This window comes from Thamnophis elegans, chromosome 2 (genome assembly GCF_009769535.1).
Source record: "Thamnophis elegans isolate rThaEle1 chromosome 2, rThaEle1.pri, whole genome shotgun sequence".
NCBI classification, from domain to species: Eukaryota; Metazoa; Chordata; class Lepidosauria; order Squamata; family Colubridae; genus Thamnophis; species Thamnophis elegans.
In genome coordinates this window covers 110,594,985-110,619,133 of record NC_045542.1, presented here as the reverse complement: position 1 = coordinate 110,619,133, position 24,149 = coordinate 110,594,985, and the positions used below count along the sequence as shown (strand labels likewise).

Sequence of the window (24,149 nt, the reverse complement as noted above, 5' to 3'; positions counted from 1 at the left end):
CTGCTTTATTGCTAGGAGCAAAAATTAGAAAGTTGGGTGCATATAGGAAAGCAGAGGAAAAGTAATCTAATCATTGTGAATATAGTTAGCACTCACTTAACAACCACAATTGGGACCAATAACTCTGTCAATAAGTGCCACAGTCATTAAGGGAGACATCACATGATCTTGACTTGTGATGTTACTGCTAGCTTCTCGATTGACATGTCAGAAGCCAGCTGTGAGGTGCACAAAGGCAATGATTGTGGGATGCTGTAATAGTCCTACATGCCTGCAGCTTGCAAAACACCTGAATGTTCATTTGGTGGCTGCAGGGATGCTGTGATGTTGTAAGTGTGAGGACCAGTCACAAAGTCAGTTTTTCAGTGCTACAACTTTGAATGGTCACTAAACAAGGGCAATTATGTATGAATTCCAACACTTTCTGAACAGTGGAAAGAAAGCAGAGGTTTAAGATAGTACCTTTCCTATATTTTCCTCTCTTCTCTGAAAAAGAATTGAAATCATTGCATTGAACAAGGTACAGATTTTTCGGGTAAATTCTACTTTTCAACAGTATTTGCACAAGTGACTTCACAAGTAAGGGTTCTCTTACTCTTAACTATTTCTACTGGGTTAATTTCGAGGGTTTGTGTTTGTGTTCAATATATTCATGAGATAGAATCTGTTCAACGTGCTAAGCTTAAATATGGTTTGGCTAGGTTCTGATTGACTCTGAATAGAATCACTGATTCACTCCATAGCATTTTTAATACCTCCTTTCCAGCAGTGGGTTTCACATTTTGTTACTACCGGTTCGCTGTGTGCATGTGCCCCCTCCGCACATACACCCAGCCTCAAAAATGTGCCTAAATAGGATGGCATAAAGCCGGGGCAGGTGGGTGCAATTTCCGCTACCGGTTTGGGCCAACCGGTCCGAACCAGCTGAATACCACCTCTTCTCCTTTCTTCTTGTACTATTATTAACAAAAAACTCAAAGGAAACTAATCCTTCTTCCACTTTCATGTTTCTCCCCCCCTCCTTTTTTATTTACTGCCCATGTTCAGTGGAGCACTTGAAGCAGTACAATGATGCTTAGCTGAGATTACTAATGAACAATTCAATAATCTCATGACATATGCTGTGTTTATTTCTCTATTAGGTGGAGAAGAAGGAAAAAAGACATTTGAAGTGTCAATTTAAATGTTTTATCAGTTTATATATGAGCCTGATGGTTGTCCTGGAAATGCTTATGTGTTTTGGATTTTACTTCTTTACCAATGTGATTATTTCCATACTTTCAGGAGGATGGGGCAGAATTTTATTTGGTTCTCGTTTTAATATTTATCTACCCAATTTGCATCCTGCAAATTACAACATAAACCATAATGCAGTTATAATTTGCCCTTGCAGTTCTACAGCTTTTGAAATGTAGATCTCTGATTTTAAAGCATATATAAAATATATTTTTAAAAGATATGTAAAGTTATGTATGCTATACAAAATACCATGCACTAAAAATATGTATTTATTGCAGGGAGCTGCTTGTAAAGCTATTTGTATTAGGAAAAGCATATAAACATTAGGAGGCCTGACAAATTGAAAATACAACTTGTCATGCAGTTTTTTTCCTTAAAAAAAAATCAGAAACACTCAGAAGGGAAAAACTGATAATTTGTGCCTTACAGTGCAGAAAGTGAACAATCTACTTATTCTACTTTATATAGATAAGATGCATAAAGATGGTATTCATAAAGACTTACATTTGAAACATTGGGAATATCTATAAATGTGAATTAAATTTGGAAGATATACAGGTAGTCCTCAACTTACAACCATTCATTTTGTGACCATTCAAAATTGCAACAGCACTGAAAAAAAGGAACTTATGACTGATCCTTGCATTTAGCAGCATACCCATGGTCACATGATCAAAATTTGGGTATTTGGCAACTGGCATGTGTTTATGATCAGCATGTGTTTATTGCCATTTGCAAGTCTTTCAGCCACCTTCTGACTGTTGTAAGTTGAGGACTACTTGTAGTACAATGTCTACTAATAGATAAAAAGAAATTGCTGGATTAAAGGCCATGTTGGTTACCCAGATAGCGTTTAGAATTCTATAACCCTCAAAAGAGCTGCTGTTTGCTGCCATTTCCCAGCAATATAGCTCATTGTCTCTGGATCCTAGAAACAGTATGTAGTTATCATGACAAATAGACTTGCAAAATTATTTAAGTTTGTGACCCATTTTTCTTCTTTCAGTAGGACTGCACCTGATAGATGACTGCAAGAACATTTGGCCTATTGAATGAACCAACTGACAATGAAAAAGATTTTTTTACTTCCACGGGGATGTTCTTGAAGACTGTCATCTGATTGATCCAAAATAATAAGGTAATTCTGCTTGCTTAAGTAGAATATTCAAATACCCACCATAAAAGTTCACTAATTCCTAAACTAGTTTCTATTAGGTAAAACAAGATAGTTACAGCTGCACATCACTGACAATCTAGTAGAGATTGTTATGGATGTCGAATTATTCAGGATATAACAATGTTTGAGTGAAAAAAGACAAGCCCTAGAAAATAAGAAAGAATGCTAAATGTTTGTTGTGGGCTATTTAGTTGGTTTTTAAAAAACCTTGTTCAACTTTTATCCACATATGAGGATAAATGCAATTGATTTGTATTTACTTACTTTTATTTATTTATCTAATTCATTGGCTGCCTATCTTACCTCAGGGCAACTCTGGGTGGCTTACAATATTACTTGTTCCTGGAGATGGTGGAGCTATTGAAGAAGGGTTCATGTACCATGTTTCCCCAAAAATAAGACAGGGTCTTATTTTCTTTTGGAACCCCCCCCCAAATAAGCACTTGGCCTTATTTTCAGGGAGGTATTATTATTTTTGAGGTGCAGGAGATGTCGAGCATGGTTACCTCATGGCTGCTTCTGTGTTGCAATATTTTCAGGGAGGGCTTATTTTGGGGGGAGGTCTTATTTTAGCACATGCGCTCAAAATCCCAATTGGGCATTATCTGGGAGGTCTTATTTTTGAAGAATAAAGTGTGTGTGTGTGTGTGTGTGTGTGTGTGTGTGTGTGTGTGTGTGTATTCTCAGCCTGTGAAATTTGAACATTATGTAATATCTCATCTTTTAAGATAAAAAATAAAGGTGATCAAACAAACAAAAAATGTTAAGGATCAAAGTTCACCACATACTTAAGTGGCTAAGTTATGAATATATTTAGAAACAAACAGGCACTTCATTAATGAAGAAACACTAACTATGAAAGTAATGCTGTTGTAGTTGGGCCCAACATACATATTCTTACCTGGATTTATTTCTTACCTGGATTGCAGCTGAGTCCATCATCTTGCAAAGTAAAGCTTGGGAAACATGAGCACTTGTAGGACCCCACAGTGTTGATACAGAGGTGTTGACAAAGCTCTCCTGGATAGGCAAGGCACTCGTCCTGGTCATCCCCAGGCAGGCTGTTTGACATTTCAGCTTCATGACTAATTGACAAGGCTTCGTGGTGATCCTCTATCTCTGTCACTGACAACATTCCTTAGTCATCAATCAAGATGAGAATTCATGGAAAACAGTCTATGCATATTAGATGACTATGTGTAGGGGACTATGTTAAAAAGAAATGACTTCTACAAGATGGTTTAACATACCTCTTAATAATAATGGACAGCGTACTACAGATGACAGGGGATCCTCAATGGGCATAGATAATTTGATCTTCATCCAGTTGAAGATTTGTGTCAACAGCACTTGCCTCCTCCTGAGTGCCCTGGAGCAGCATTTCCCTTGACAATGCTCCCACTCCCAATACAAATAATCACTGTCAGCCCTGTCATTCTATCTTACTGAGCCTTCCCATATAAATCTACAGAGAATAAGAAGGTTGCAGGATGCCTGTTAGACAGCCAAGTGATGGATCCCAAGAGTTCTTATTTGTGGCACTCGGTATTGCAAAAATGCTACATGATAGGCAAAGGTGTAGGATAAGAAGCAATAAAGACACTGACCCATGAATTAAGATTTGCAACAGGTCAGAGGTTTTATGCATGCAGAAAAAAACTTTATCTATCTGTCATCTATCTATCCATCTAATTAGATAGCTATCAAATTTCTACAACACTTGCACCATGGTTTACACATAAAGATTATTAAGATAATCACAAAGTAGTGGTCAGTTTGTAGAAAAAATGGTTCATAGTCAATGAATGATATAACATGTAACAGTGATTTCCAAAATAAGCTTCACTTGCAACAGAGGCAAAGCAGAAAAAATGAAATACATATGGAAAAAAAAGGTTTGCTTTTAATGGTAAACATCTTTTTTTTTCACGTTCAGGTTATAAGCTTGCAAGCTCTGGGAAAGTTCAGAACATGCTGAAACATTAACACATGGGATAAATTAGCCCTTCTGTTTTCATTGCTATGAATTGGAAAAGGAAGGGAATCTAAACGGTAAGCATTATTGATCTAGTAAACCGGCAGGAGGAAAAACTCAGAGAGGGGAGCTGAACTTTAAAATGCCCATTGATTAAAAGCAATTGCTTCATCTCTAAGTACACAGTTCATCTGGTCAGCAAATACAGAGGGCAAACGGAAAAAGTAAAATTGATTTTGCTTTGGTCATACACAACAGACAGTGGCCCATATAAATTTCACCATCTTCTGATTGAGCTGATTGTACTCTTGCTTTTCAGATTTAAAACAAGTGAGTTTATAAATGATAAGAACTCACAGCTATTTTGTGTTTGTGCTCCTATGTATGCGTGCATGCGTTTGTATGGGTTTCATGGAAAGTTCACAATTGTTTTCCAGACAGTGGGTAGCTGCATTTGGCCTATGATTGGTATACCGTGGACTGGACTATACTCAATTTTATTTATGAAAAAATATAATTATTACTATCACATATTTAATCATTTCACATTTCTGTCACACTACAAATGATATTTCTAAGAGGAGCCCAAAATCTTTCAAATATTGCAAACAGCCTTGGAGCTTCAGGTTGTCTTGGACAAAAAAAAAACCTGATGCTTTCTTTTAAAGCTTTTATATCACACCACCCTGACCTGATGTAATCTAGATGTGTTGTAATACAACTTCTGTCTTCATTGGTCGGGAAAGTGATTAGCATAGATGACATGAGCTAAGACAGAACTACTGGTGGAAATAGCAAAAGCAGATAAAGCTCTGGTGTTTTTTTAAAGCTTGCTCAAAAGATGAACAATACAAAATAGAGGGACCCACCCATAAAAACCTAAGGTTAATCTAGCACTGTTCCCACTGCTCAAAAGTCATTCTTATGACTTCATGTCAAAAGCTACCTGGTTTATTATTAGAAACAGAAAAGCATTTTTTTAAAAAAAATTGAGTAACACGACAACTTACTAATTTTTCTAGACCACCATTTACCCAAAAGAACCCACAAGGGAGTGTTTTTTATTAGAGCGTAAACTCCACCATCTGTCATACCCCAAACATTGAATAAACCAAAGCAATAGTAATAAACAATAAGCGACAGAATAAAAATAATTCTTGCATTTCTGATATAAAGAGAAGGCATCCTAGGGCAAATACGACACAGCTAACTAAAAGACCTTGTTTCTCATCACTTCTAATCCAGGCAAGTTCCATTTGCTGGTGAACCAGCAGAAGGATTCTGAACTTATCTATGTAGGTATCTGGACTACGTTCCAGATAAGCAATTACCATATAGATCACAGTTCATACTTTCAGCCAATAGTCTTTTACTATCTTAGCTTTTAAAAATACATAATGGCTGCTGTTTGCGTGCAACTTTCAATTACCATGTTTTAATTTAATTTAATTTAGTTCAGTTTCATTTAATCGGAGAGTGTTTGCAGATTTTTAATTAGGGAAAGATGAACCCTATCAGATTTCATTTGATGCAAACATCTAAGCCACTGAGAAGTCCAGTGGAAACTGAACAGCTAAATTTGCTCCTAATGGAATTCATGCTTGAATACTTTTACAGCTCTACTTTTTTGTTGTTGTACTTTTGGTTTGGGTGTTTCTTAAATTTCATAGTTTATATGAAAAATTATATGAAAAAAAATAGAAGGCTTGAGGGGGGAAAGGAACTTTTTGACACTGGGATAAAAAATATTCAATATATTTTAAAGGAAAGTTGAAGCAAGATGAATCCAATGAAACCTTGTTTCTTGGAGTTTGGATACCTGTCTCTATTCAATGATATTATGCCTGACTTAAAATGACATTATAGCAGAAGTCATTTCTGCTTGGATTCCTATCCAGTTTCTATAGGAGTCTACTCCTTAGCTGTATTTTTCACTTCAGATGACACCCACAAAGTTGTTATTTCTTTCAAAACTGCAATAGCTCTACTTTTCTTTCATGTATCTTTGAGCTTACATAGCATCACCGACTCCCTTTTCTTGAATTTCATCACATTCATTTAAGAGTTTATTTTGTTAGTAGGTACATTTACGGTGAAAATGACACCACACATTTAAAGTAACTTTATTTTAAACCCTCCAGATTTTCTAAAGGCTAGCTCATTCTCTTTAAAAATGAAATGCATAATTCTTTTCTACATTATTTCTGGAATAGATTTTCTATATTACATGACTGGGTTCCTGTTTTATTTAAAACCAAATTAAATGTCAAAAACAATAATGTACTTCATTAATTATTGTCTACCGCTATAAATATAACTTATGGAACATTCATGTAAAATAATTTAATTATACCCATATAGCCTCTACAGGAAAAAATGGGCATGTTCCAATCTTCTGTGTAACTATTGAAAAGACTACATCTATCATTTATAATAGCGGATGTAATTTGACACAAAATAATGACATCTTTCCATTTATTAATCCCAGATATAAACCATTGGTGACTCAGAGCCACACATAAGGCAAACATGTATTTTCCCCATGGATGGAGTAATTAAAAGATGCCAGATATGTATTCTTTATTTGTATGCAATTTGTTGCTATGTCCAGTCAGGAAAGAAATTGCTGCAGTTACTAGAAATAACAGAATCAGTTCTCAACTGTGGACAGCCTGAGAGGATCTACTTAGAAGGTTCTATTGACTTCATAAGAACTTCTTTGGCTATATTGCAGCCATGTACAAATATTACTGTACTGGTAAAATGCCAGTTGCTAAGTCTAAAAGCCAGATGGATCATGGATTATAGCATCCTCAAAGTGGGGAAAATAATTTGATACATCCAGCATGCCAATATGATGCTGTGGTCTTCTTCCGTAATAGGATCATCATCCATAAGTGATGGATGTTATGCAGAATTCCCCTGTCTTCCCTCAACTGTACCAAGGAAAGTGTGTTTCTTAAATTTAGATTCATTTTATGATAAAAATGACACTTTAAAATATTATATTGTCCTGCACCATTGATTCCAAGTTAGTGACTATAAAAATTATACTATCCATATCTGCCTTTTGATAGGTTTTTCCCTACATTCAGTCTAGCAAAATGGATTTAAGAACATTTAAAAAATACTATTATATGTAGTATTTTTAAAATGTTCTTAAATCCATTTTGCTAGACTGAATGTATGGGAAAAACCTATCAGATATGGATAGTATAATTTCAATATCTGAGCATATTGGATATATGTTTTTATAGTATCTAGCTTTACAAACTAATTGAACATATTTTTCTTTAACAAGAAAAGTATATCATGCATGGCGATAAAGTACACTTCAACTTTAATACTCTTTGATTATGCATTCACCTGCATAATTTTCTAATTAATAATGAAAAAGGCCAAGGCGTATCTAGTGTCTTTTTTGAAAGATTGATTCTTTCTTTTTTTAGATGTGTTTTTGTTCTTGATGTTTTATTATAAAATTCAAAACTGCCATTTGCTAATAAATATCTTTAAAAAGAGAGGTGCAAACATCTTGCCTTTATGCAAGATGTTTTTCCATTTGATGTATGTATTCTATGAAAGGAAAATCATGAGCTTTATTTAAGTAGGCATCCTTTATGTAGAAGTTTCCATATTAAATATGGAGCCATTTCTACCCCATAATGCCGACTGTATAATTTATATGGTTTAATATCTCTTTGGTTTCAGAAGAATCCAACCTCAGCAAGTTCCCTAGTATATATGGGCAGCACATGATATACTGTAGGATAACAATTGCATCGTGAAACAAATAGGATCATATACATTGCCCTGACTTTTTTGTTAAAAACTTGCTGGCCTCCCTAAGTGTCTTTCAAAAACCATTTAGAAGAAATAGAAACAGAATCAAATTTTGCACAAAGAAACATTGCTATAGAAGTTAAAAGTCACCTGTATTTCTTGGATATGATTTGCTAAAAAAACCTGGTTGCTTTGGTAACAAATGCAGTTTTGTGTACCTTAAACACTATTATTTTTTAATAGTGTGTGTGTGGGGGAGAACTTTTCTGCATCTGCAGTAGAAGAACGGCAGTCAGGCTGAGGTGAGGTGAAGTGAGGTGAGGCTCCTTATTCCTCCTCCAGAGGTGGGTTCCTACCAGTTTGCACCTATTCGGTAGAACCGGTTATAAGAGGTTCCACCAGTGGACCCGGAAAGCAGGCCACACCTACAGAAGAGGTTCCAAATTTTTTTGAAACCCACCACTGGCAAGGATCTTGTAACTTGACAGCTTTAAGACTTGCATGCTTTAATGCCACTAATAGCTACTTGGACCGACCTAAGTACTAATTCATAATTTCATATCCGGTCACATGGGTGGCAAGCCACTCCCATTCGGTCACATGGGTGGCAAGCCACTCCCACAAAAGAGGCCACACTCAGAGAGTAGGTTCCAACAATTTTTGAAACCCACCACTGTCCTCCTCCCTCAATATATGGCCAATTCCAGCCTATTGGTTCAGCCCTCCACAATAGTCCCAGTTTCTCAAGTGGCGTGTTGGAAAAAAATAATTGCCTCCCCCTGTTATAGACAATAATAATGTTCTTACATTTTTCAGGTGTCACTGTTGACAATGGTTCAGGCTGTCTCTTCAGTTCTGGAGAGATAAGATGGTCTTCTCCATCACAACAGGAAAGCATCACATGGTTGCAAGGATAGCCAAGATTTGGATTCGACTCACAGGTGTGACCCTCATTTTTTACTTGTTGGCCCAACATGCAGCAATCACAACATTGCTGAAAGAGAAAGATGCCATTAACACAGCAATTATGTTAGTGTAATTTAGTACTAGCAAAATGCCTTTTTGCTATATGGATATCAAAAAGAGGTAGTGTGTGGCAGTATTATAAACACTGCTCTCACAATCTCATAGAGAACCCATAGGGATTATTAATTGATTTATAAATTTATTTCTGAATCATCTTTCCAGTCAAAGAGAAGCCAGTATGACACAGAATCTAATACTATTTACATATTTGCAAACTGCAAAAATTAAGTACTTCAAAGTATTTTTTAAAAAACCATTTAGAACTCAGAAGAAATAAAGTTTTATAATTCACCTAAAAATAAGAAAGAAAAACTTAGTCCAGTCTTAGAAAGAAAGTTCCAGAACTGACCACAAATCAAACTTTATTTTGTGTTTCGACCAAGACAGCATTTCTAGATGGAGAAACATAAAGAAGAGCCTATAAAACCACCTTAAGTCTGACATAACAAATCTACAGTTCTCATAAAGCCCTCAAATTCATGTCTGAAGCCTCAGGATCCCTGACATTACAATGTTTAAATGTAGAAATTATTACCGGTAGTCCTTGACTTACTACCATAATTGAGGCCAACATTTCCACTGCTAGGCAAAGCAATTGTTAAGTGCTTTTTGTCCCATTGTATGATTTATTGGCCATAGTGGAATCTAAATGAATCATTTTAAGTTAAGTGAATCATTGGTTGTTAAGCAAATATAGCTTCCCCCATTGACTTTGTTCATTGGAAGCCAGTTGGAAAGGTTACAAATGATGATCATATGATCCTGGGACAATGCAATTGTCATAAATACATGCCAGTTGCCAAGCATCTGAATTTTGATCACGTGACCATGGGGATGCTACAACGGTCATAAGTGTGTGAAAATCAGTCATAAGTCTCTTTTTAGTGCTGTTGTAACTTTGTATGGTCACTAAATGAATGGTTGTTAGTTGAGGACCACTTCAGTGGTGGGATTCAAAAAAAATTAATATCAGTTCTTTGAGCATGGCTTGGTAGGCGTGGCATTACTTGGCGGGCATGGTAGGGGAAAGATCCTGTAAAATCCCCATTTCCTCCCCACTCCAGGAGAAGGTTACTGAAAAATCCCCCTTCTCTCCGATCAGCTGGGACTTGTGAGGCAGAGAATAGATGTGGGCGAGGCCAGTCAGAGGTGGTATTTACTGGTTTGCCAACTGCTCAAAATTCCCACTGCCGGTTCTCCAGAACTGGTCAGAACCTGCTGAATACCACCTCTGGACTTGTATATATTATTATAGTATATTATTATATAAATAACAATATGTAATTACAGCTGTCAGTTCTTTCGTGATATTGGCCTTAATATCCATCAAGTTCTTTCCAAAACCCAGGAGATCAATGTATTGGGGTAAAATTTGTGCAGATCCCAGCAATGAGGTCTTTTGCAATTGACAGAAAGCAGAATGCAAATTTTATGATTATTGTCCAAGAATTTTTCATCCAGTTGTGCAAATGGGGCCACCATAGGCAGTTTACATCATAATCTTTCAACTTTGATTTTCAGATCTTTGGGACTTCCTCCAATTCTTTTCTATACCACTGTACTTCTTTACTACTATCGTCTAGCATTGCCACATCAATTATCCACACATTCTTCTTTTCAACCACATTTAAATCTCATGCGTTATGAGCCAAGACTTTATCAGGTTATATTGTATTACAGCCTGCACATTTTAAACCACTTTTTCAACAACACTACTAATTTTTATTACGTTTTACAGATGTTCCAGTGAATCATTTTGGCAACTGGGTGATGTCATTGTTTATAATTAGCTTGTGAAATCTTCTTGCAATGAGACGAATATATGATTTATTGCTTCTTCTGTTTCTTTGCATAATCGGCACTCTGGATCATTTGATGTTTTTTTTTTAAAAAAAATCTGGCCTTGACTGAATCAATAGCTTGCTCATGAGCAGCCAAAATCAAGCCTCCAGTTTCTTTTTTTAATGCTCCAGTTGTAAGCCATTGCCAGGTTTTATCTTTATCCACTTTCCCTTTCTTTTATAGAAAATGACCGTGTAATTCTTTGCCTTGCCAGTATTCCGTTCTTGGTTTACAGCATTATTTCAGTCTTCATATTTTGTTTCCCATGCATTCAGTAAGTTCCAATTTTTAACTTGCATCAATGTTTGCTCTGTTTTTGCATAATCAACTAATGCATTCTTTCTTCTTCAACAGTTTAACTTAAAGTAAACCTTTGTCTCCATTTCTACAGGGCCAGTGTACTCTAGAAATATCACTATGGGGGTATACTACATAGTGGATAGTTATCAGTTTTTCAGTATAAACTATCTAGTTCAGTTTCTGTCCAGTTAATAATTCCAATAGTGTATCATGCTACGGGTATGGGCAAGGTACTGGTGGCTTTGATGGTGTTCCCATCATTCATTTTTGCCTTAAACAATTTTTTAAACTCTTTGGATATATTCTTTGCTAATGTTTGATGTTATTCAACTAATGTTATTCAACTGCAAATTGCCTAATTATGTGTAGGCGTCATCTGGATGGTTCCTAGTTGAATGGTTACTCAGCATTTAAAATCAATTATTAATAGTGATTTTGCCCCAATTTATTGCTAATATAGTGTTTTTTCTAGGCCAAATTCCAGTGCTAAAAAATCTCACAGTGTTTGTCAATGACTGGATTTCTATTTCCGATTAACTGTAAAGCTTCAGATCATCCATATAAAACAAATTGACATTTTGTTAGCATTTTTGCTGTTTGACAGCCCTAAAGAAGCCACCAAGAGCCTCTGTGGGCTTTATTGTACCTAATCTGGTTAAAACCTATTCTCGAAACTCCTGACACTCATGGCCATATTTTATATGAAGAGAAGTAATATTTTTAAATTTCCTGCTTTGACTGATTCTTGGTTTCATTTTGCCCATACCAGAAAATCATATAAAGTACTCTACTTTTTTTAAACAAATAGATAATCTTTCATGTCATATGCAAAATTAATACAACTGTAGTTAGACATAATGGAAATAGAACTTCATGGCTTCTATCAAAGATTCATATGCTATTTCTTCTCCAGTGGCTTTTTTAGGTCTAGGATTTTTGTTTCTCAAGCAACAACATGATCACTTTATATTTCCCAACCCACCAGAGATCATTCACAAATTCAATCAATTGCCTTGGATCTCTATTCAAGCATGAACCCTGACAGCAATAGGGCCAGCAATCCCTGTAGCCATAAGCTTTTCCAGAATGCAAGGCTGGAGACGGATGAATATTGTCAGGTAAAGCCTGATCCCAGTAATGGCATCTTGAAGAGAAGCCACTGATTTCTTAAGAGCAGGCTGAACCCCTCCCTCTTCCTACCCCTGCTTCTTGTTATTTCCAGAAAACTCTGATTATGCAGGAGGACGTGGATCTAACACACAGGTGACAGGATGAAGCATTCTTAGGACCCTGTTCACTTCCTCAAGTATAATCAAATAAATTTCCATTAAATAACCAGGCAAGACTGACCTCAATCATCTCCATAGGACCAGCATGAGCCATCATGCTTAGTGAAATACTTATGACAAACCTGTAAGGAATCCCGAATCATCCAAACCAGAGCCATGAGGCAACTATCAGTAAATACTGTACAACAATGATGAAGAAATATGCAGATTTAGCTGCCATTATTGCCACAAGTTATTCCTTAATACAGGTTCCTACTTTCATTCAAGTCAGACTCACTCTTTGTCAAGCATTTTTTGAGAAACAGCTAAAGGAAATAAACAAATAAACCAACAACAGCAATATTCTGTTGGCTGCTGTTTTTTCCCCTTTATGCCTTGTTTTGTTTCTGTTTACCATATTAACTTTGACATACCATATCTCAAAGGAAATTATTTCATCATTTTTATAATGTTTCTTTCCTCGGAGGAATTTTTAATATTTATACATTAGATGCTTTATCAAATTAGTTCCCAAACCTTCTTTGTGCTGACCATTATATTATCACTGACAATTTTGAGTGCTACCATATAAAGTAAGAGTTAGCAAAAAAATGCCTATGGGATCTTAACATTAAGAAGCTGCTCATAGGGTGGACAGATACATATACCTCCCCTGGACAGCCACAAGGCTCTAATATTAAATAAGAAAAATTATTTTTCAATTATTACATGATCTTTGAGACTTTTGGTGTGCCATTTTTGAGCAAGAATACCTAACTTTTATTTAATGGAAACTCTCCCAAGGTTTTCCTATATTATAATTTTATTTTGGCATTCACACTAGACAAACATATGCATATATTAGGGATGAAACACAGTTTGTAAATAAAAATGGCAGGAGATAATAGAAGGATGATAGATAGGGAGGCTTTCAGTGTTCCAAGTATCATGTAGAATTAAATCAGAATCCAAGGCAAAACGATCCTTAAAGTTCAAATTTAATAAATCAAACATCTTAGCACATATGTGTAATCCCAATTCTAAAGAGCTTCCTGGGATTCCACCCAGTTAAAAGTTCATAATCTTGTCCCCACACCCACAAATCAATCATATGGCCCAATCGTCTTCTTCCACGCTGGCATCTCCACCCAGCTGCTTCCAGTCAGGTGTAAAAGTGTGGAGACAAAAGATGACCTTGGTCTTCTAGAAAAGAATGACAACAACACATTCCACAATTCTACTCCTTTCTATTCCCCCCTCCCATCAACTATACTAATGAAACAGCATAATGAAATAAGAGAAAATGTGGCAAGCCAAAATTTTAAAAGGGATATAATTGCAGGCCTGACAGAGGCAATGAACCTAAGCAAGTCTTTGCCAATCAGACTTGTTCCTGATAAATTCGACTTCTAGAATATCTAATCCGGTCAGCATGTACAGAAAAAAAATGAAACAAGACTATTCCTCCTCACTTTTTTGGTCCGTTCCAATAAAGCTGATGATGAAAGTTTTTGTTTGTTTGTGTTTTTGAGAGCAATATAGAAACCTTCAGAAGAGGCAGAAGTTCTGTAGCAAAAGGTCACTGTTTATAAGGCAATCAAAAGTATTGCTTGAGGAAAGAAATCCCAGGGACTAAACAAACCATAGAAAATGAAAAAAGTAATCACATATGATCCCTGGTATAAAACATGAGATGAATTTTCCATTATATCTTTTACTACATCTCATTAATTTTGCCACTGATACCAAGTAGAGGGGAAAAAAAAGAATTTGAAGATTCAAGTACAGTATATCACTGATTTTTAAAGAGCTACATCTCAGCAGCCTCAGTTGATGTCCTCTGGGCCTCTAAGGTAAAAGGGTTGGTTAATACTTGGGCAGAAGATCACAAGATAATACTGGGCTTTAGGCTAGACTGTGAAGTCAAAGCCATTTCATAATAAGGCATTAACAAACGGTTTCCATTCTGCAGCCAAGAAAATTGTACAGAGATACCTGAACTATTGTGTTCATATCCAATCTGTGGGCTTCCCTAGGTAAACGTTTCTGGTGGTCTGATCCTCCACAGCTGCATCTGTCCTTGAGGTCATTCATAGTTACTTTATTGTTAATGTAATAATTTGCAACTTGCCTTTAATAGACCTGTTACCTCTTGCTGAGAAAGTTAATGTATCTCAGCAGGTAATTATATTTACCCCCAAGATATTCAATTTATAATTCTATTTGCAAATTGTTAAATCAAGCTACAGCAAATAGGAGGAATGCTGTAATCTCCAAACCATCACCACAAACAAAGACTAATAGAAGCTATTTCCTAATCTATGATATAAAGATTGGAGTGGGCGGGGGATAGACATTTATTTCTCCCCCCCAAAAAATGCAAAAGAGCAAAAGGGTACCAACTTATTCCAAAACCATCTTTCACATATTCAATAAAATAAAATCTTTAAAAGAAGATATTACATATACACCCCAGGCAAACTTAAAAGACTCTTTTTAAAAAGCCATTTAACCTGAATTCTTCAGACATTCTTCTTCCACGCTGTTTCAGTTCAGTTTTTTTATTCCCATAGCACCCTCCCTTAATGGCTTTACTGGTTACATGGTTAATAAGAAAAGGACATAATAAATATTTAAATCAGATTCTCAACCTTGAGCATATTTTGCTGCATTTCTCACCATGTCTGCAACTGAATTAAGTTAAGAAACCACACACAACAGGTTGTAATACGTCTCAATTTAACTACTCTTTTAAAAAAGTAACATTGGTATTGATCCAGAAACTATTTGGCCCCAATTCTTCTTATAAGGACATCCTTAAGAAATAATGTTTTGAAACCATGTAGTTTGTGCACTAAACCTTACCAGTATTCCAAGTCATGTAAGATATACTTCATGACTTTGTTCTAGAACTTCATAGGGTCAATCTGCTGATTTTTTCAAAGAACCTGTCCTAAAAGTTTTGTTCTGTTGTCTTTTAAAAAAAATAGTGTCTATTTGTTCATTTGAAAAATAAAATAAAAAATAGTTTTAGTACCTACTGTATATTGTTTATACTCTTCTTTATAATGAGTGTAATATGTGTCAACACTGAAAATGACCCGGCTGAAGCCATTTTGGAGCTTCAGTGTTGCTATACTGGAGCGAGGGATAGGGAGGGAGGATTAGAGATATCTGGGGTTGTGTAGTCAAAATAAAATACTGTGTCCTGAGAACCAAGGACAATCTAACACCTGGCCGGAAGAAGGTGGAGTGATGTCACCAGACCTGCAGATGTTGCCTTTATTGGGCCATGTTTGTGAGTGTTTGAATTGAGGGGGAAAACTTTTACTTTTAATTAGGTGAAAACCAAGGGGCCTCCTAGAGTTGGTTTTCACCAAATATGTGCCAATTTGATATTTCCAATAAAGCTATTCTTTGAGGAATCTGCCTGCATCAGAGTTCTTGCTTGCAATGGATCTATTACTTGGAACCATTACAATATGGTTGTTTTGTTTAGAGGGCCACAGTAATAATCAATTAAATATTTTACCGCCTAAAATTTCAAACCAACTAATTATACAGAAATTCCCTGAATATTTAAACAGAGGTTTTCATGTTTTTTTTTTCCTGGCATCAAAATGCATACCTCTCTCTGTCTTCCTAATTGACCTTGACTAAGAAAACAAAGCATTGTCAAACCTAGATAGTGCTTGGATACCCAGGAAAAAAACAGAGTTCTAGATTACTGGGAATTCAAAAAACATCACTCAAGATACTCAAGACAAGTGATAAACATTTCCATACTCCGACCAAGATAACTCAGCCTTGCCAAAGAGCTAAACTCTAACTTAGTCTTCTTCTTTTTTAGATATTATCTGTGCAATACTGCCATTACCTCTATATGGAGGGTTTTGATTATACTGTTTTCATTGAAGTTGCACATCACTGTAAATTATTCCATAAGGCTTTAGAATGTAGAAATTTAAAGAAAAATAGTTTTTGTTACAAAATATTTGCAGGACTATCCATTGTATTGCCCATGAATACACTTATGATTTTAACATGACATGTGCTGAGTTGAGATGTTTCAGAGGTCCTTCTAGTACACCCTTAGCGAAGAAATAAATCAGCAGCAGGGCTCTTTATAGAATTGACTTTAAGTTCCTTTCATTTAGAGTGGAAAACATACAGACAATTCCCCACCCCACCCTTTTACATATAGAAGACAAAAGAAACCATGCTAACCCAGAACATATGTTTTTGGCTGAAATTACACTACAGCTTATTATGTCCATTCATGATACAGTATACTATGGTTTATTACTGTTGCTATGGGGAGCATTATATAAATCCATTACATGCTGACTACAGAACAAAACAACTTCTAATACCAGAACATGTACAAAACGTTGCCTTAAATTATACCAGAGAATCAAATTATTTATTCCTGTACTACATATGTTATCCTTCCTCCAGAAAGTTCAGAATGAATGGATATTTTCTTCTTATACCATTTTAACTTAACAATTATGAAAACAAGATTAAATTTACAGTCAACTTTATGGCTGAATGAGAATTTGCCTGACTCTCCATAACTGGCACATATCCCTATACACAATAAATACCTTGCTGAAGATGGAGGACAAGGAATCACATTTCTACATGAAGCTTCTTTGCTGAGTTTTGTCTGTGTGTAGTACAGGTTTACTATGTAGAACTAATTAAAGGAATTACATAAATCCTTGGCATTTCATTTTATTTTTCACTTACTGTTTCTTCATAAGAAGTATTGATTTTAATAGTGTTATAAATAAGATAGCAACAAGTGTAAAACAGATCAATTTATAACAAAAATGTTTATTTATTTTATACTATGGCCACATTTTATTTATACCTTTATTGAATCAGTATCATATATGTGAAAAAAATGGAATTATTTTTCTCAAAAAGGAAAATTGTTTCATGTATCTATATCACACCGCAAGTTATGATTTGGTTGCTACACAAAATACTAATTCAGCAACTAAAAACAATTTTGAAAATAATTGGGAAATGTTACTTTTAAAAAATTACCCAATTAGAAATATTCTTGCATAGTTTACAAAGATGCTAAAAGAATAAAACAGTACATGAAACAAGAATAAGTACCATAGGGACAAAATATTGGTACATATTTCTCTTCCCCAAATATGCTGGCACAACAATTTAAAACTGAATTTGCGCAGGAAAATTTAAAAACATATTCTGCAGTGGCACAAGAGAGAAATCTTCAGAGATACCATTTCATAAGGTCAATTCACCAGTGGAAATGGGAGTGAGGTGGCTGACATGGTCAGGTTGGAGGTTAGCAAGCCCACGGTGCTGCTCTGTGGCAAAGTAAGTTCCTGTCATTCATTCCAGCTTCTTGGCAAGGCCATGAAAGGAGCCCCACGTATCAGGATTCTGTCAACCTTTTCTGTCCTATCTAGATTCTGACAACCCCAGGGCACTGGGATACAGCATCAGTGTATCTTGTGGTGATGATGATGGAAAATCTCACTCACAGACTTCATAGAGATGTTAAACAATAGTAGAGACAGGACTGACCTTTCTGGGGGCCCTCTGATGTAGAAGCCACCAGGATAGCAATAGCGTATAGATTTTATATACCGCTTCACAGTACTTTACAGCCATCTCTAAGTGGTTTACAGCATCAACATATTGACCTCAACAATCTGGATCCTCATTTTACTGACCTCGGAAGGATGGAAGGCTGAGTTAACCTTGAGCCAGTAAGACTCAAACTGGTGGCAGTCAACAGAGTCGCCCGCAATACTTCATTCTAACCACTGGGCCACCAGAGATGATGACCTCTCTTCCCCCACCACAACTGCTTGAGACTGCCCAGTGAGGAGGAAATAGAACCATTGCAAAACAGGGCTTCCAGTAGCTACTTGATAAGGCTGCCCAATAAAGTACTACAGTTGATAGTATCAAAAGCCATTGAGCTATATTAAAGGTTCAGGAGAGTCACACTATCCACACCTAGGTCTTGACATAGTCAGCACTGAGATTCTGGCAAATCTGAATAACTATATCAGCATTGGTCTTAATTATGTCTTAATAGAGAGTTGGTTATTAAGCAAGGCTATTAGACAATGGCCCTATGACACAATAAGAGAGGAAAAGTAAAAGTGATTCACTTCTCTGATCATCGTATATGAGTGTAACATGTGTTTAATCAGAATATTTTTCATCTTTCTTCACTAGCACTTTAGGTATCCTTTCTGGTACTTTATTTCCCAGAATAGCAATAGCAATAGCAATAGCAGTGGACTTATATACCGCTTCATAGGCCTTTCAGGCCTCTCTAAGCGGTTTACAGAGAGTCAGCATATTGCCCCCAACAATCTGGGTCCTCATTTTACCCACCTCGGAAGGATGGAAGGCTGAGTCAACCCTGAGCCAGTGAGATTTGAACCGCTGACCTGCTGATCTAGCAGTAGCCTGCAGTGCTGCATTTAACCACTGCGCCACCTTGGCTCTTAGAAGTTCTCAGAAAACCAAAGAGCTGATAAGAGAGATAAATTCACCAACACTGGGCTATGCAAAATATCCTTGTGAATGAATAAATATACTGTCAGAATCAAAATATCCTAGTTTGGACACATTATGCAAAGCCCTAGCTCTCCCAAAAAGGTTCTAACATTGAGAAAGGTGAAAGGAAAGAAAAAAGAGGATAATCAGCAGCCAGGTGGATTGCAAGGTATTAGGGACCAGGGACAGGTCTTGATGGAGGGAAAAATCTACTTGTGTTTCCCTGAAAATAAGACCCAGTCTTATTTTCTTTTGGGCGCTGAAATAAGTACTTGGACATATTTGAGGAGAATGTCTTATTTTTTCTCCCATGTACAGGAGGCCAACTTCTTATGCTTGCTTGTCCTGGAGCAGGAGGCCACACTGTTTGTCAGTGCTGCTGCCATGAGGCAAGGGGTGGAGCTTCCCCATGCATCCTGCACCAGTTTATCTCAGCCCCCCCCCAAACCAGGCCACCCATTCCCTGACACCTGTCTTGGCTCATAGTGGCAGCTCTGGCAACCCAACACTGTGTGACCGCCAGCCCACTTCTGCCTGCTCATAGCCCCAATGGAACAGGAGCTGAGTGACACTCCACTGCTGCAACCACAAGGCAGTTGTCGGAGCGTGGATGACCTGGCTGTGTGGGCCCTGAGGTAAATGGACTACTGGACTACTGCAACGTGCTCTACATGGGGCAGCCCTTGAAGAGTATTCAGAGACTTCAGCTTGTCCAGAATGCAGCCGCGCGAGCGATCGTGGGTGTACCTCGGTTCACCCATGTAACACCTATCCTCCGCGAGCTGCACTGGCTGCCTATTGGTCTCCGGATATGCTTCAAGGCGCTAGTCGTCACTTATAAAGCCCTTCATGGTATTGGACCTGGGTACTTGAGAGACCGCCTGCTGCCAATTACCTCCACTAGACCGATTAGATCCCACAGATTAGGCCTCCTCCGAATTCCATCTGCCGGCCAGTGTCGACTGGCAACTATGCCAGGAGAGGAGAGCCTTCTCTGTGGCTGCTCCGACCCTCTGGAACGAACTGCCCATGGAGATTCGAACCCTCATCACCCTCCAGGCCTTCCGCAAAGCCCTCAAAACCTGGCTGTTCCAACAGGCCTGGGGCTAAAGAGCTGTTGCCCCCGTCACGAATGGTATGACTGTTGTGAGTTTTAAATTATATATTGTTATGCTTGTTTTTTACATTTTTTTGTCTGTATCCCCCTTCCCCGGTTCGAGTTGTGAGCCGCCCTGAGTCCCCTTCGGGGGAAAAGGGCGGCATATAAATACAATAAACTGAACTGAACTAAATCAGTGTGGGGTGCGTGGGGCAGCTCCATCTCTTCCTCACTTCACCTCATGTCGGTGGCATTACGAGCAACCAAACAGAATGGGTAGATGGGTGGCTGCATAGGCAATTAAGTAGGGCTTATTTCAAGAGTAGGGCTTATATGTATAAAAAGCATGCTAGGTCTTATTTTGGTGGAAACAGGGTATATGGTCACTAAGAGTCGACACCAACTGTAATCAATCAAAATTATTCTGTGCTCAATATTAATTTTGAAATCTTAAATATAGTTAGCATCTGGAAGAAAAGGTTTCATACATAAGGTGTCAGACCTTGAGTTGAAGAAACTAACTGTATCGCAGGTTTTGCCAGACACCACCTTTACAAAGAATAATATAATCAGATAAAATATTTTTAAAGTTTAAATCAGTTTAATTGCTTAGTTTACTTTTAAGCCAAAATATATATCTAACCACACATGGAACTCGACAATTATCTATAATGTGATCGTTTGTTTTTTTTTAAAAAAATCCTGTCATGCTGTTAACTATAATAGTGAAGACAGACTGCTTAAGCAAAGCACTAATGAAATTCTTATCAGCTAGATAAATTGTACATCTGGCCTAAGCTCTGAAATGGAGGCAAACAGCCAAACTGCTTAGCTAAGTAACTTTTAAGAATTATCTCCTACCCATAATGCTCTGCAATTGAGTAAAATTCAGGATTATTATTTTTTTAAAGGTTTAAAACGGTGCAAGTATAAGCTGGTTTGTATTAGCAAGGATGCCACAAAGATTTCAGCAGAATATCTTGCCTTATAAAATGATCCTCCACAGGTATCGCTTTCATCGGATCCACATAAATCACCTTCCCTGGCAGCAATCATGCCAGCAATGCAGCTATTTTCCTTTAAATACGAGACACAGCACTGCTTTTGGGCAATTCTGCAACAAATTAAAAAATATATTGCTTTCACAACACAGGCTGCTGCTGGCAAATACTCTTATACAGTGAAGATGGAAGGCATAGGATACAAGCAATATAGGTTTAAAATATGTTATCTCAAATTTAAATGAATATTTATACCAAATCATACAACTGGCAGTTTCTATTTATATCATTTTGCTTAACATAAAGCAGGTGGTTAGGCTTCTCTGAATAAATAGAACGGAGCACAACCACAGAAATGTATAGCTAAATGGTGCAGGAAGGTGTTATATATGAGTCAGTACAATCAAATTTATGTTCCTTTAGACATAAAAATGCCAGTGGTTAGCACTAAAAATGGAGAAGAAATCAAACTTCAACAAAAGTTTTGATGATATACTCCTTATATCTCCTTAAGCTATAATACAAACATGTACCATTTACATTTTATGATAAAGTTCGTAGACAAAAAAGTGCAGGGAAAATGATACATTCAAGGACTCCATTTAGATGGTGTTTTCTCACACAGCTGCAAAATCATCCATGTAAAGGAAGTGAGATGGCCTGGGATGTTTGTGAGGTTTGAAAATCATGCCCCAACTTGTTCAGAATTCTTGACAGAGGAATCAATATAATGACAAACAACAATGACAACAATAGATGCTGATGTAATTAAAATAATTTGCTGTGTAAATAAATGTCCAAGAAAAATATATATCTGGGACTGAAAATCAGAAGTATAAAACAAACAACAACAAAAAAAACACTCAAGAAAAAAAAAAGAAATAAGGAAGTGCCTTTTTGAAATTTCTAATAAAATTGGAAGATGAACCAAAACATAAAGGGTGCCAGAAAGTGATTTTGTCTAGGGCAATCAAATGTCTAGAGCCTGACTACTAGACATCTCCTATGGCTACAACAACCACGATCTTCTTTAGGGTGAATTGAATTTTTCTGTCTGGAAATCTGAGCCAACTAGATAGTTCCCATGTCCTGTCATTCTCCTCCCTGCATAGCAATTTGTATGCCAAAATCATCTTGGAATCTGTGTTTGATCAGCAGCCCAAGACTGCCAAATGGCATCTTTATTCACAAGTCATTTTATTTCTTCTTCCCTTCAAAGCTCAACACAACTAACTCCCTGCCAGATTCTTAACCCCTGCAACTGTTTATGTGTGTGCCCCAAGCTCTTTTCTTACCTCCCCGTTATCACAAATCGTTTGTATGGTTGGAAGATCACATGACAGAATGGCAGATGGTATTTATTCTCTCCATTCTGTCACAGTACCGAATGCCATGTTTTTATCACAAGACGTGTTCTTTTGCAAAGCCACATATAAAGACTAGCTATGTTTTGGAAATTATGTTACAGTGAGATGCTTTGAAATTAATAGAATTTTAGGAGCAGGCGTTCAGCTTGACACTGGCGTATGGAATGAAAATAAAGATCCATTAAAATACTACACCTCTTTACTAGGGGAGCATTTTAAATGTGAACTTCAACAATTTAATTTCCCATTGTGCTAGACTTTTTGTCCTTCACAGCTAGAATAATTAGATTTCTTTTTCTTTACTGAAATACCTCTACGTTTTAGATCAAGAGTTCTGTTCCTTCATATATTATATGAAATGCAGGCAGGCAGGCAGGCAGGCAGGCAGGCAGGCAGGAGGCAGGCAGGCAGGGGCAGATATGAAAGAACTGAACTCTTAATCTGCAAACAGGCAAGGAATGTTGACGGAATATACAACAGGAGACTCTTGGGTGCTCTCTGAGCTTGGTTGTTTGCTTGCAGTAATTATTATACCAGACTTCTTCAGTGCCAAACAGAGCGGGACTTGCATTTTGTTTACTGCATATACAACAGCTTGACCTGTCAGTGTTGGTGGGGGCCACTATGTTCAGTTATTTAGACTTGAGTTTTGCATAAGGGCACCACGTTGAGGGAGTACCAGCAAAGTACAGAGAATCTGTGGCACTTTCCTTATTTCCTTACTTATCATATTCCTATAGCAATCCATCCCACCATAAAGTGACTCTAGGCAGCTTAAAATAAAAATAATCATAAAATTAAAATATTAAAACAAATATAATTAGAAGGCATTATAATTGATAGCTTGAGGGAGCACAAACTCTCTCCATTTCAGGGACACCTTTTTAAAATTTGCACAAAACAATCCTGTGCCTTCACATGACAGCTAGTATTTTGTAAAGGATAAGATGCCAACGGTTATATTGCAAAAAAAAAAAACATTATTTGTGGAGGTCTGACAATGCACAATCCTCTTCCAGGATAGTTGTGAACAGATTTGAGAATGTTTAGAGTGGAACATTTAAGTATATATGCAATGTTACACCCAAATATCATTAGAAAATATCTGAAAAGCTTCATAATAATAATAATAATAATATAATATCATCATCATCATCATCATCATCTAAGTAATAGATCTGACAGTAGTGCCACCTAGTATCGACCTGACATAAAGAATAGCAAGTTGATTATATTATAATGTACAGGATATTTGTAAACTCAAATTTTTGTGCTTAGTTTTTTTTTTTTAAGATTATTTTACCTACCTGCAAATATCACCACTTGTTCCACTTATTGGAATTTCCATGCATTCATTGTTATCAATAGCCCATTGTTGTCCAGCAGCACAGCAAGTTTCAATTAAATCTTTTGTTGAATCTGAAAAATAACAGGTATAATTACATGAAATATGTTTGCGACATCAGAGCAGATTGATAACACCTGTTACAAAATATGATTGTTTGTAAAGGATT

General features: G+C 36.7%; 1 protein-coding gene across 1 annotated transcript in view; it reads right to left on the bottom strand.

The window, feature by feature from the left end:
• FBLN2 (fibulin 2) overlaps nucleotides 1–24,149 on the bottom strand; it is a 136,366-nt gene that overhangs the window by 30,255 nt on the left and 81,962 nt on the right. The window contains 4 exon segments of the mRNA XM_032239092.1: nucleotides 3,335–3,541; nucleotides 8,982–9,168; nucleotides 21,252–21,381; nucleotides 23,943–24,054. Of these exon segments, the coding sequence (XP_032094983.1) occupies nucleotides 3,335–3,541; nucleotides 8,982–9,168; nucleotides 21,252–21,381; nucleotides 23,943–24,054 (636 nt within the window).